Source organism: Actinia tenebrosa, unplaced genomic scaffold, assembly GCF_029948245.1.
Source record: "Actinia tenebrosa isolate PJP-AT-01 unplaced genomic scaffold, QUT_ActTen_1.0 PGA_scaffold8__29_contigs__length_14323225, whole genome shotgun sequence".
In the NCBI taxonomy this organism is placed as follows: Eukaryota; Metazoa; Cnidaria; class Anthozoa; order Actiniaria; family Actiniidae; genus Actinia; species Actinia tenebrosa.
In genome coordinates this window covers 9443374-9458252 of record NW_028292585.1, presented here as the reverse complement: position 1 = coordinate 9458252, position 14879 = coordinate 9443374, and the positions used below count along the sequence as shown (strand labels likewise).

General features: G+C 38.0%; 1 protein-coding gene across 1 annotated transcript in view; it reads right to left on the bottom strand.

Moving 5' to 3' along the window:
- Positions 1–193: 193 nt before the first annotated feature.
- LOC116287995 (RNA helicase aquarius) overlaps positions 194–14879 on the bottom strand; it is a 32270-nt gene continuing 17584 nt past the window's right edge. The window contains exons 33-52 of the mRNA XM_089040952.1: positions 14415–14484; positions 13887–13997; positions 13291–13400; positions 12143–12209; positions 11327–11395; positions 10638–10682; positions 10319–10384; positions 9693–9740; positions 9097–9138; positions 8806–8836; positions 8209–8315; positions 7914–7985; positions 6612–6671; positions 6193–6320; positions 4781–4952; positions 3758–3928; positions 2428–2625; positions 1806–1868; positions 1057–1170; positions 194–482 (exon numbers count right to left, since the gene is read on the bottom strand). Coding sequence (XP_088897078.1) covers positions 321–482; positions 1057–1170; positions 1806–1868; positions 2428–2625; positions 3758–3928; positions 4781–4952; positions 6193–6320; positions 6612–6671; positions 7914–7985; positions 8209–8315; positions 8806–8836; positions 9097–9138; positions 9693–9740; positions 10319–10384; positions 10638–10682; positions 11327–11395; positions 12143–12209; positions 13291–13400; positions 13887–13997; positions 14415–14484 — 1906 coding nt within the window. The 3' untranslated portion in view covers positions 194–320. The remainder of the gene's footprint in view (positions 483–1056; positions 1171–1805; positions 1869–2427; positions 2626–3757; positions 3929–4780; positions 4953–6192; positions 6321–6611; positions 6672–7913; positions 7986–8208; positions 8316–8805; positions 8837–9096; positions 9139–9692; positions 9741–10318; positions 10385–10637; positions 10683–11326; positions 11396–12142; positions 12210–13290; positions 13401–13886; positions 13998–14414; positions 14485–14879) is intronic.

The following is a 14879-nucleotide window of genomic DNA, read 5'->3' as shown; positions in this document are numbered from 1 at the left end:
TTTCCAAATCAGCTTCGTTTATCGCAAAAAACATTCCCAGATTCGGATTAAATTGTGAGGGACAGGGGCTTGTTAGTCAAATGCTATTCACATTAAGAAATAAAACAAGGACGATTTTGATATATGTATATATTTTTATCCAGTTGCTTCAAGTTTAGGTTAGATTTCCTGCCCATATAACGACTTTAATAACTTTAATCCAGCAACTAACTTTATTAGTCTTTTTTATACATGAAAACGCGTTTGTTTGCACAAAGTGTTTGGTTTGTTGGCTATAAAAAGTCTATACATTTATGTAAACATCTTCAAAATCACGGAAGTTAGTCCTTTACTTCGTTGACAATAAGAGTGCCCGACTCCTCTTTTGGACTTTCTTCTTTCTTCGGTTCTGGTTCCTCCATTTCTGTGTCTTCCTTCAATGATTCCGTCTGATCATCTTGTTTTGGTGGTTGTGGAATGGCACCAGTTTCCTTGGCTGCATACTGTATTGACAAAGAGAAATACACCCTCGAATAAATATCTAACCAGAGGTGACAGAAAAAGAGAAATCCTAAAATTGAGTTATCGAACGCGAGGGAAAATAACAACATAGCTCTAATTTTCTGAATACTCGCAATATAGCCGAGTTTCGCGTTCCATGCATACCCGCTGTTTTTGATGACCACAGCCGACTCATTTGCACCGGCTTAGCCTCGCTCATAAGTCAGCTATTCAAATATAATATTAAAAGTCCGCGAGATTTAAAAGCATTGGTATTGTTCAAGCTGCACATTCTTTACATTAAATTTGATTTTTCCTAAGCGAGGCTAAGCCTGAAGTGGAGTTGAGTCTTAAGTTGAGTCTTAATGAGAAAAAGGGGGTCTTTCTTATGTGCAGCAACTTCTATTGTATTCTGGATTCGGGTTTTTGTATTGCAGAGTGTTGTTTAGCTCCAAACTTATGTTCTTGGCTATTGTTTTATTGCCTTTATGGCTCAGGTGCCCTGTAGCACCAAGAAAGAGCCAGGAGGGAGTATTTCGGCGTACACCGAGTATAACCATCCAAGCGAACCCTTACCTGTGACTGTGCTTGCAGTTCTCTAACATGGTCCTGATAGAAGTCATAGACAAAACGATGCATGTGAATCATGTCGGTGATGATCAGCGGATGACCATTGGGAGGTGTTCCTACCTGTTATGGACAACACCACATCAAAGGTCAGTCATTTAATAACTACTTGTAATGGACTACCTCAAGGATTCGGCGGCCATCTTGGATTTGCAAATCATCATTGGGCGTCCGGGGGACAGATAAAGCATTTTACAGTAACGAAGTTGATAAATATTAACAGCTCACCACAAGAGAATACAAAAAAAGATGAATTAAGACGGCACATCGATACCTTTACCCATAAAACAAAGTCAAAACACACGTAACACTGTTTGTTTTGCCCCCTGGCAAGATGGCCACCATATACTCATTATTCTCAGTGCTAGATCTTTGTCGACTTGTTGTTAAAACAAGACTCCCACGAAGGACTAACGTCCGAAACGTCAGTTTCTATTTTCACTACGGCGTAAAGCTTATAAATCTACGATAACTGTTGTAAAAACAGGTCAAAATCAAAAATCCAATCGCTCAATCTTTCACTCCTTAATTTATTTTATTGTTCGTACTCTTCCCTCCGTCCATCTATGCCAAATCAGGTCACACGACCACGCAAAACCCCGTTTCGGTAATAGAAGTTTCCATTTTCCATGCGAGACTTTCTTATGTAGTACAGGATTTTGATTCAGCAAGTCCTCTCTCCATACGTTTATACTTACCCTTCTGTCCGATGGGTATCTCTCGTGCGGTGCTAAATACAGCTGTAATGGCCGTTGGATGAGCTACGAAATACAAAATACGAAACTGAACGTTATTCTTCAACCAAAACAAAAACAAACAAAAAATAGCGCGTGTGGTGTGAGCTGCTAATGCGCAGACTCTCACCCAACTGCCAATCGAGTTTGATTCCCAGACTGCCAATCGGGTTTGATTTCCAGACTGTCAATCGGGTTTGATTTCCAGACTTAACGTCGTATGTGAGTAGAGTTGTTTGTTTGTTCGCTACTGTGCTTTGATTGTTTTTCTCCGGTTTTTCCTCCCTCAAAAATAAATAATAAAAAAAACGTCCAAATTTAAATTCGATCTTCAAGTGCGCAGTAAGACCTGCTTTGGTTTTTCGTTCACCTAGAGTGGTAAATCTGACATGCGGCCCGAGTCTCTCCTGTGCTTCGAGGGGTTTTCTCCGGGTTCTCCTCCCTCCTCAAAAATCAACTTCTAAATTCTAATTCGATCTTTGGGCTTTCACTTAATTCGCAGCCTAGGTCTGTAGTGATTGTCCCACGCTGTGATACGACAGCGAAAAGCTTCGTAGAGGAATGCTGATTATGCCGGACTTGTTACCTGATTAAAGGCTGGGCTGAGCTCAAAGCAGTTGTTGAACAGCTCAACACGCGCCAAGATATAGAGACCGAGCCTGGCACGTGACATAGCAACGACGAGACGACGAACGTCTCTAAGGTGACCAACAGCCCTAGTACGAACCAGGGACAGGATGATGTAATCGTTTTGTTGCCCTTGGTAACGATCTACTGTGGTGACCTGGAAGATAAAAGATGACAAAATATTAATTTCTTGATTTCATTTTTTTTGATTTCATTTCAACAACCAAGATTTGCTTGTAGCAACAGCAGAACAATGACAACTTGGTCATACGTTTCTTAAAATTTAAAATTGAAGATTATTAAATGGTTCTGTCGCAGCTTGATTCACTTTCATGAACACTGTTATCAAGTTAAGAAAGGCGACAAGCTGACTTGCCTCTCTGCACAGTGAATGTTATATGAGACAAAGCCACCAAACCAGACCATGTCTCAGGCCTATTGTGCAAATATGGACGATGAGATTGTTTAGATTAATCAGCATTTGGATGGTTTATTGACTTGCCAAGGCATTCATCATCATCGCCACTAACACTATCGTCGTCATCAGCAGTACCATCAATGAAACGTCCCTCACCAGTTGTCACTGCGATCACAACCATGACCAACACCTTCACCACCATCACCACCTCCTACATCACTACCACCCATCACCAATATCTTCACTACACCATCACCATCTATAACACAATCACCACCACCACCTCCTACATCACTACCACCTACATCCCCATCACCAACACCACCTACATCACCATCATTATCGTGACCACTATCTTCACTACACCATCACCATCACCACCACAACCATTGCACCATCTTCACTACACCATCACCAACTACATCACAATCACCACCACCTCCTCCTACATCACTACCACCTACATCCCCATCACCATCACCCCCTACATCACCATCATTATCGTGACCACTATCTTCACTACACCATCACCATCTACATCACCACCACAACCACCGCCACCACCATCCTCACTACACCATCACCAACTACGTCACTATCACCACCACCACCATCTTCACTCCACCATCACCAACTACATCACTATCACCACCACCACTATCTTCACTCCACCATCACCAACTACATCACTGTCACCACCACCACTATCTTCACTGCACCATCACCATCACAATCACCACCACTTACATACCCATCACCAACACCACTACCATCACCACTGCCTTCGCTACACAATCAATATCTACATCAGCAACTCCAATACCACGACCTCAGCATTATCATCGCAGTAATACACATCAGCACAACCTACCTTGCTTGGTCTTCCAATCAATGGATTATTAGCACACCTCTGGTTGATAACATCTCTGATTAAGTGTTTTTGTCCATTGTATGTTGTCAAGATGGCTATCTTTTCTGCAGGGATTCCAATCAGACGCATGTACATGAAAATAGCCACAGAATATTCTGCTTCACCAAGGTTCTATCGAAATGACAAGAGGAAGGTAAGGTCAGTTAATATTACAAATTCCTTTCGTCTATAACTATTAATAAGAAAAAAAGAACCATTTTTTTATGAAGCGACTTTTCGGGGTCGTCTTGAAATTATTCCGTCCACGACAAAGAATTTTCGCCTTTTAAAATTCATTAAATAAAAATATGGATCGCAACTGTCAAGTTCTATAAAGCACTAATAAACTAGGGCAAGGAAAACGTACAACTTTGTAGAAGAGAGAGAGACTGACGGAAGATATTTTACTGATTTTGTAGCAGCTTGATTCACTTTCATGAACACTGTTATCAAGTTAAGAAAGGCGACAAGCTGACTTGCCTCTCTGCACAGTGAATGTTATATGAGACAAAGCCACCAAACCAGACCATGTCTCAGGCCTATTGTGCATTAGTATGTTCAATCAAAGTTCATTATTATTCATCAAGTCGGGATTTCCTAAGAGTCGCCCAAGGAGCAAGGTACCTTCGTTGTACCATCACAACTAGGGTGTAGTTACTGATCGTCCAATCAGAATGTGATAACACATCACATAAACTTCACAGTCCGGCAAAATCTGTTAGTGTAACGGTGCAGTAATTCGAGAAACAAAATCGTGCAACTATTGCCCTGCAGGTTTTACAGCAAAGTTGTTCGTCTTGTCAACAAATATTTTTTTGCAAGAAATAGAAATTTGATCTCAGTCTTCCCTTTACAACAAACCGAGATTTTGCTGCCTGTACTGTGGCAATATTACTCGCTCTGCAAGGAACGAAGTCGTAAGATAAACTGAAACGACTAGTTGCACGATTTCGTTTCCCTCATTACCGCACTAACAGTTCGTACCTGGTAAAAATATGGGTTAGGTTCTGATTCGCCAACACCATTGAAGTTCTGAACGTCTATCAACTGGTAATCAAAGTGGAATCCAGGATTTTCTACGCAGTACTCTGGCCATGTTAAGACGTGTGGTAGATTACCAAGGTTCTTGTAGCGCCAGTTATAAAGGTTACACAGACTGCAAAGGTACAAATAAGTTAGTCATTCTTTAGTCAACGCAAACGAAGAAGATTTGAAGGCAGTCAGTGTTTTCCAAATCTCAATCTTGTTGTCATTGCATTAAGTCATTCTGCATAGAATGGGCGAAGTCGTACGATTTGTTGTCTTGAGACAACATATTGGGTTTTCGCTGACGTCATTCAAAGTGTTTCCACGATATTGTTGGAAAGACAAACCTTTCAAGGGCACTAGCTGTGACTGGCTGGTTCTTTAGAGTGACTTCACTTCCTAATAGCCGTACACCTTCTCATTGGAAACCTTTTATTTTCAGTTTGATGCATTAACAAATTACAGGGACTCAGCACTGCCCAAGCCCATAAATGAACTCCACTACACTCCTGGACTCAACAATCCATTGCCATACCACCCTCATCATCAAGACCCCTAGCTGGATATTCCCCTTCATTGACTTATCAGGCATATCATAAGAATACTGTTATTTCAAGAAAAGTTGGTGAATGTTTCGTTGCATGGTGCATTTTGCATACCAATCTTGAGATGTATATTCATACGTAAATAATGTCAGCACAGAAGAAGATATATCGGAAAAACGTGCAGAGAAAGTTTGGGATAATTCCATATCGTTGTTACCATTAGCTGATTGGATTCACATCGTCCATAGTGCATTTTGTGCAACAAAACCTTAACCAACCTAGGTGAAAAGCGATAGGCGAAAAGCGATAGGATACACTCAATTGAAGAATCGTTGTCTGTTTCAGAAACATAGAACATAAAAGCTGAGTCCATAATGGCACATGGGAAATGCAATAATTATATTATTATTTATTTATTTGCGCCACATATGCCAAAACGAATAGAATGCCAAACGCGTATTAAAAACAGTAGATGATGCCACGGGTCTCCGGTCACAGCATGCATCAGCATACTTCCCATGTGCCATTTCGGTCTCAGCTTTTATGTTCTATGTTTCTGAACCCGACAACGATTCTTTAATTGAGTGTATATGTTATTTCAAGATCCAAGAATAGCTGGAATGACTGTGTTTCTTCTTCTTCTTCTCGTCAAGGGTATGGACCTTCGTTCTGAGACTGATTCTTTGTATTCAACGTAACCATTTCCATGTCGAAATGACATATCTCCTACAGCTATAGCATTTGGCGATGACAACGTTTTTGGAATTAGGTGCATGCATGTGAATTAAAACTCCTAAAGATATAACTTGGAATATTTCTGCTTACCTGGGTCTAGCACGTCCCTGTGCGTCTAACTGGACAGTAGTGACACCCAGGCGAACGAAACGAGTGAACAGCGACTGTTCCATGTTGGAGAATTTCTGGAAGGCCATATTTTTGATGACTGGCGGAAGCTAAGCAAGAAGTAAGGAGAAAGAATAGTTATTTTCACACGTATTGTTCCCTTGAGAATAAGGTTACTTTTTAGTTTTAACCGTATCGATGTAAATGCTCAAGCACTGCTGATGAAGACAGAAATAATACTTAAGATAATGGCACGTGATATGAAATATGGGCTGCAGGTGAAGCACGTTACCTAAATATAAGACAAAATGTGTAACAATCAAATGATAACAATCGTTTACATCTATGAGAGTCAAAGGTCAAGCAACGCAATTTGTGGTACTTGCTTATCATGTACGTACCTGGTTATGATCACCGATGAGCACCACACGTTTTAATCGGTTATAACCATCCTCGGGGTTCTTTAAAAAGGTAATTGTAAAAACAAGTCAAGATAACAATAACAACACCAGCAACAACAGTATAGTGATAATAAGTAGTATCGCGATTCACTAAATAGTTTCTTATATTTTTGAGACGACAATATTTTGTGGTATTGACGTCTCAAATCAAGTGTTTTGATTGGCTATTACGCGCGTGTTTTGACAGCTCATTGTTTTTGTCAGCCAATACGAAACAAGATGGCGCTGAGTAAAAATTATCTTATATTCAAGCAAAGGTGAAATCAAATTCGTTTACATTTTGAACGTTCTTCATCAAACTCATGAAAATTCAAGTTTATCACTGGGAAAAAAAGAGGGAAGCTAACATAAGGTAAGCTTTTCTCGATAAAAAATTGTTCGTTTCAAAATATTTATCTTTAAAAGCAGCAATGTTGTTGTGCTTTCAAAAGCGAGTGAATTTCAAAAACGGTTTACAATCGTTTACAATAATTTGGTACTGAGCAAATGAGCTTCAAATATTCATAGTTTTAAACCTTTAACTTACATCCATAAAATTACTCTTTTTACAATGATTTACAAAGTCATTCTTTGTTAACAGTTATCTGAATTTGACAGTTGTTTAACGTTGAATTATTCAACAGGTTGGCAGGGAGCACGTGCTCGTCCTTCTCGTCGCTAAGATGACTGCAAGTTTCTACTACTGTGGAGGAACTCTTAGAGCTGTGAATACTGCCAGAGGAATTATATGCCAGCAATTCACACATAATTTTCTTGCTACGTTTTTGAAAGAAAAAAAAAATTCTGTTCAAAACGACTGCATTGAAAAAGTGCTTGCGTGATCGATTATTGTCATAGAAACAGGAATTTTCACGTTGGGAGAATTTATTGCTTCATCATGAAAACTGAACATTTTCATGCAAAAAAACCCCCCAAAAATTACAGGAATCGCGATACAAAACTAATTACGATTTTGAGACGGCAATACCACAAAATATTGACGGCGTTAGTAGAAAATATATTCTCGTATTGGGCTCCGTCGCTACGCGACTCCGCCACAATACTGAATATATTTTCTCCCAACTAGCCGTCAATATTTTGTGGTATTGCCGTCTCAAAATCGTAATTAGTTTATAGCAGCAGCAACAGTAGTGACAATAACAACAGCAGCAACAGCAGCAGCAACGATAGCCACAACAAAAGTTAATCATTCTCAAATTATTTTGTGTAGAGAGACTGTGATGTTTACTAGTGATAGATCACCTGTAAAAGAAGTGGAATAAAGGTTTCGATTTCCAAAATCTGCGCTGCTTCTTCCATCAGAACATTATCGTACTAAAATAAAACAAAAATCAATCATGTAAATAAACAATCCTGGGAAAAGTTCCTGGGTAATTTTTTTGTTGATAAAATTAAATATCTTTCCCTTGAGTATTATTTTTTGCTTTGCTGGTGATTGTTTGAGGCAAAGTATTGTAAAACGACGATAGATGCCAAGAGTTTTAAGATAAAGAAGGTATTTAGACAAACTGGGGTTTTCATATAAAGTTAAACATACCTTGAAGCCAAGCTCGACTAAATCTCTTCGTTTTAGAGCTGCATGAGTACAGGTCATGGCGATGATCTTGGCCTCTTTGACCAGCAAGTAGTTGGTTCTATCGCGACCTTGGACATAATTGAATCAAAAATGCTTATCAGGGCCTACACCTCGTACAACATAAGACTAATTAGTATAAACCTACAAATAGTCTATCACAAATTATGTGCTCTGATTAACTGAGCTAGTCTATTAGTAATAGAATACTACTAGCGAAAAGTAGCTCTCCCTTGTGGTCTAAGAGTCAATAGCCCATTCAGCCTTTGGCCTCATGAGCTATTGACTCGTAGACCATGAACACTGCGGGTCTCATAGTTAGATAGCCTCTGCTAAATATTACTTGATGTGATGACAGGGGCACCACTCGTAGGCCAAGTACAGAGCACTGGAATGATAGCGTTACAGCTTTTGAGAGGAAAAATCATGGAGGAGATCTTTGCCATGCACCAGCCAATTTATTCCCACGAGAATTAAAGCTCTTTTTTGTAGCGTGAGAAAGGTTTATTTATTATAAAATAATAATAAAATATTAGAGTTAATTTCTAAGATAAAACTTACCACTACGAAGAAGCTCGAATGCTCTGAACTCCTTTACAAATGAAAGAGATAAGACAAGTATAAGATCAAGGGAAGTCTTGGAGTACAGCACAGGTTTTGGGATAATGTTTGTAGCAGCTTGATTCACTTTCATTAACACTATTATCAAGTTAAGAAAGGCGACAAGCTGACTTGACTCTCTGCACAGTGAATATTATATGAGACAAAGTCACCAAACCAGACCACGTCTCAGGCCTATTGTGCAGTTCTTTGGACTTGACTAACAGATGGCGAAGAGTGTATGTTGCTTACCTCTAGCTGTTGGAATATTTTCTTGATGTAACGATAGCATCCCTTTGAAAGAGAGAAAGAAAGAAAATAAATGAACAATTACAATCACAGAGTAGCAATAAACCACAGCAGGATAGGCCAGAAAGGTAGCACTGTTTTCTTAGAGGAATATTGATAAAATGATGTAGCAGCTTGATTCACTTTCATGAACACTATTATCAAGTTAGGAAAGGCGACAAGCTGACTTGAATATCTGCACAGTGAATGTTATAAGAGACAAAGTCAGCAACCAGACCACGTCTCAGGCCTGTTGTGCAAGAATATGAATCTACAAATAAAGTTATCTCCAATTACAATGCTTTTGAAAACCCTCCTGATTCTTTAGCAATATTAACATCATTAATCACATCAACACAACCACCAGCCATCATCATCATCATCATTGATCACATCACCATCATTAGTCATCATCATCACCAACTCCACCAATCACATCAACTCAACCAGCAGCCATCATCATCATTACCATTATCAATCATAATATCATTTTATAAAGGTTTCTAAAGATTCAAGACTAGGTAGGTAAATGTAATGACACATGACGACTCTTTTCCTACCTCAGTGATTTCCATGTCTTCTTCCCAGGACTGACCTTTAAAGATTGGCTAGAGAAGAAAATGTACTTATTAATAAGATAGGTAATAGAGCAGAAACATTCCCCTCCATTAGCTATGTTAATAAAATTGTTCTGCAAGTTCCGCATTAAAAGTTTTGTAAGGAAGTAAATAGGAAATTGCAGGTGAGTTGGGGGAGGTTTCATCAAATGTTCTCCATGTATAGCTCGCGGCGGAGGGACTCTGGGAGAAGAATGTACCGGGGATGCTCGTCGGAAATTTTCAAATAGACCCCTAAAAGATACTGGAAGTCTTTAGAAAAGGGCGTGGCTGAATGATTTTAAACCCCTAAGAGATACCACAACAAATAATATTAAATATTATATTAAAAAAGTGCCTAGGATAAGCCATATCGATGCCTGCTTCTCTCCTTTTCGGACACCCTAAGAGATACCAGAAAATGCTGATTTTCAAAAATTCGAATTTAACACCCTAAAAGATACCAAATTTTTTTCCTGGACCCCCCCGCCCCCCAGGGGTATAGCTGGGTAGTGGCACTTTGGGGGAGGGGGGAGTGAAAAATGTCAAGCTTAACTGCCATCACCAAACATTTAACTATCATTGTTTACCTGTGGTGCATTAGAAAAAAATTCTTTGAATGGAAACAATTCAGCAATTGCCGCCACATTTCCTTTCTGAAAATAGAGAAGAACACATTCAAATGAACATTACAGCAGTAGCAAAGCTAAATAATAACCAATTTTTACTCATGGATGTACAACTCCTCTACGAAAATGTTTAAACTTCACATTTACAGCATTCAAATTGGATTACCAGAAGAATTCAGCACCAAAATACTACATGTGGTGATTAACAGACTTCCTGTTAATCTCGGAAACACAAATACATTTTATATTTATTATTGAATTCATAATGCCGTTTCTTTACCTCACTCCTCAGTTTGCTTTTGTATTCTTCCCAGCGTGAAACAACCTGACATACACACACAAAGAAAATAAATTGAGACGAAAGATCTTCTCCATGTCCTTCTACATAGGTTCAACCTTCCTTGTTGCATGCAAGACATTCCTTTCATGTCTCTCAACAAGTTTACAGGACTTTCAGTCACTACTCTATACTATTAACATCTGACATGGTTATGTTTGAAGTTTTTTGGCTCATGTTCTTCGTTAGTCCCCCAATTATTCTACCACCATAATATTAATGGAAATTCATTCCAATTCATGGTTCTGACTCCCCATAGTTACCATTGCTATGTACTACAAGTTCAACAAATTAGCTAGGATATCTCAGAATTTAAAACTCTGATTGTAGAAATTAAATTGATTTTAAATTGTTTCTACCCATTACTGTCCTTTGAAAATGAAATAAAATCGTAATCCTTGTACTAGTACTTTTTAAAACAGATACTGTGTTGTTGTTTGTGGGACAAGAATTAAATTCCAATGGGAAAACTCAGTGGTTTGTTCTTGTCCAAGAGGGGAACCATGAATTCAATATGTAAGGTTTTAATCTGATGCATGTTAGCACTGCACTTGTTCAGGACTACAAAATACCAATTATTACAGTATTTTCAAATTATAATGATTTCTAACATCATAAATAATATTCATCACCTGGTATAAGTAGAAATAACCAGCAGTCTCACATGTGTATGACACATCACCATGGACACCAAAACTCTCCTGTGGATGTGATTCATAGAGCAGTTTTAAGTAATTTATTACGTAGGCGGTTAGGTGCACACTGAAGTGTTTTTTTTCTTGCTGTTGTCAACCAATGTTTTTGACTGGTGACAGTGGAAAACCAAATTCCACCGAATGACTTGCAACTACTTAGGCCAGGTAATGATAAAAAATTCAGTAAGTATAGAAATCACACAATCTCGAGTACGATTTATTAATTCCAAATTGTACGGGAAGATCATGTAATTTGTTTAATGTAAAGCGACGCCATTCAACCGATTGTCAGTCCATCGCACAACTGAAATGCATAATAAAGATTACTTCTTATTAATTTTTACAGCTTTTTCCCCGCTTTTTTGGCCGTGATTCCATAGCGACTTAATTCGATACTCCTACAGAGTACAATTAACGCTATAGTTGTACTCCTCTCGACCAATCAGAGTTGAGTAATTTTATTGAGAGTACTATAAAATGCTAAAATGTTATCATATGAATGATTGCATCTGCAAGCAAGTGAGTGTTATGATATGAAAAAGGAGAGAATAAAAAAGATACCAGGCTCTTAACATGTATTACTTTGTTTATTACACATTTAGGGTTGATACAATAACAAAACTCACAGTTTCCAGCTTACTGTGAAGTGTATGTATTGCTTTGCTGCCTATGGTTTTTATGTACTGCTTTATCACAAGCACTCATGTTATGTGCAGATGCACAGAAAGTAATATTAATTCTGAAATTGCATACCTGTAATCTTTGGACTTCTTTGAGCAGTTCCAATCTTGTCGCAAGTACAAAATTAACACGTCCATACCTGATAAACATCAAAGGGAAATGCTTTTGTTATCTGTTTGTTACAAACCTGAACCAAGACTACGTTGACAATGCGGTGGCCATCTTGAATTGCAAGGCATTATGGGTCACACATTGGGCAAAACAAAATAAAAATGCTGAAATGAAGACCCCACAACATTTGAGAAATTTCCACAGTTGTGGGACTGTTCACTTATTTCAATTAACTTTGTCAATTGTTCTTGTTGTGAACCTTAAATGTCAACTCTACGCCATTATTGTAACAAAGCTTTGTATATTTGCCCCTGGATGACCCATTATGCCTTGTGATTCAAGATTGCCGCCCATCGGCAAAGTAGTCCATTAAAGTACAGTCAAAATGAATTTTCACCTAATAGTTTGTAAGCAGCATGAGTACACATCAGCAGCTTTGGTTAATGTGTGTTCTACATGCTGCATGTTAATATTGGAGGTTTGTATCAACAGGTGTGAATTTTTTGACACAACCTATTTTCTTAATCCTCCGGCTTGTCTGATCATTTTAAAAATGATGTAAAGTTTTATTTTCAAGTCTAACATTCACACATTCTTACTCACAGTAGTTTCTAAAAGCCATGTATATGTGACTAGCAATACTAATACTGTATTTCATCCAATGTATTTGTTTTGTTGACCAAGCTACATAACCAGCCTTCTATAACAGATCTGTCTACTCAATGCAAGGGCACATCAAGGATTTTGGATAAGTGGGTTCTCATGGCTAACATACTGTTTGTTATCTTAGCTTCTAAAACTCATGAATATTTAATGAGAAGAAAACAAAGCAAATCACTACTGTGACAGTGGTTTGGAAATGTGTTCTTAATTTGCATTAAATTTTGTAAACTTTTTCTTTGATTTTCTCCAAGAACAATCATGAGTTTGAATTTCCAAACACCTCAAAGTCAGTTAAAAAATCACTTTTCAACTCACTTTTCGGTGTTCGGAAATTCAAGGAAGAACTCTCTCTCGCATGTTTGAAACATTACTTAAAAAGACCTCTAGTCAGTAGCGAAAGACTTTCAAAGCAGTTGTTTTAAAACATAAGGCAAGTAATGATATACCTGCTGAAATCCTTCTCTGTTTCAAGTGTTTCTTCACCGTGACCAAGACGTAACAAGTGGCGCTCATCAATATCTAGTGCCATAATTTTTTCAAAGAGTTGATTCAACGCCTACAAAAACACCAAGAAACATATATTATGTTATTTATTAGATTGCAGGCATTTCAACTGATGGTAATGCTGGCTTACGATGTCATTGATTTGAAATTACATCTTATTGTTAATTTTGACATCATCCAATCAAAACCCACAGTGTTACACTAACAGCAACATATAACATGGCTACAGCATGCTGTGATTATGAAATATTAAGAGATTATTATTCAAATATCTTGAAAAAGGCTTAAATCAGGTTTCGAAAAAAATAACCTGCAGTACACCATCAACAAAATCAACACTTTTACTAATATTTTGTAGCAGCTTGATTCACTTTCATTAACACTATTATCAAGTTAAGAAAGGCGACAAGCTGACTTGAATCTCTGCACAGTGAATATTATATGAGACAAAGCCACCAAACCAGACCATGTCTCAGGCCTATTGTGCAGTTCTTTGCAATATGTTCCCTCAATTTGAGTATTGATTTCTATGACTTACCTGGTTAGAATGGGTTACCAGTAATGTTCTCTGTTCAGGGAAATTGTGGTAGAGATTTGAGATGATCTGAACTGCCACATCTGTCTTACCAGTACCAGGGGGACCAACAACCTATCCAACAACAAAACATTTATAATCTAATGATGAAAAAATGCAATGAACAGCCAGATGGATAGAAAGGATGTGATAGATTGTATGATGGCTAGATGGATTGAAGGGATGGGATAGTCTATGGATGGATGGACAGATGGATGGATGGAATGAGATGGATGAATGGATGGAATGAGATGGATAAATTAGTGGGTATATGGATAAATAAGATGGGATAGATGGACTGATAGATGAATGAACGGGCAAGTTGGTGGATTAATGGATAATGTAAAGGGATAGATGAAACCAGAATAGGTAAATTGGTACACACAGTCAAGATTGAAGGTTGAAGTGTTGAAGCGCCAGAGGAGAAGAGAAAGATAAATTGGCTCTGTGAATAAGCTAGCTAGATAACCTGGATCTAAATGTCCGACTTACCATAGTCAGTCCTGGTTGCATCCCAGCACGGATAGCTTCAACTTGAGTTGGTGTGAATGGAACTGCATTTCTATAATTTAATTATTAAACCAATTTATATGTTTTATAATTCAAAACTAAAGCAATTTTTATCATTTTGCTTTCAAAAAATATATATATATATATTTGTAACATCTTTGTGTAGCACAGGACTGAGAGTCAAACTTAATGTGGTGATAATTATTCAAACGACCTACAATTTCCAACCCTTAAATCAAACTAACCATCATGATCCTAAGCACCACAAGCTTGTTACAGTGAGGACACTTGAACCATGACAAGAATTCAAGTTTTTTGTCATTAAAAAAAATGCGTACTGTAAATCATCCCTCTAAAGAATTGATTCTATAAATACAGGGACTGTGGAGACAAGGGGTCTCTACCTTTTTCCATACTATAGTCTCTTCATTTACCAATCTTAGCACC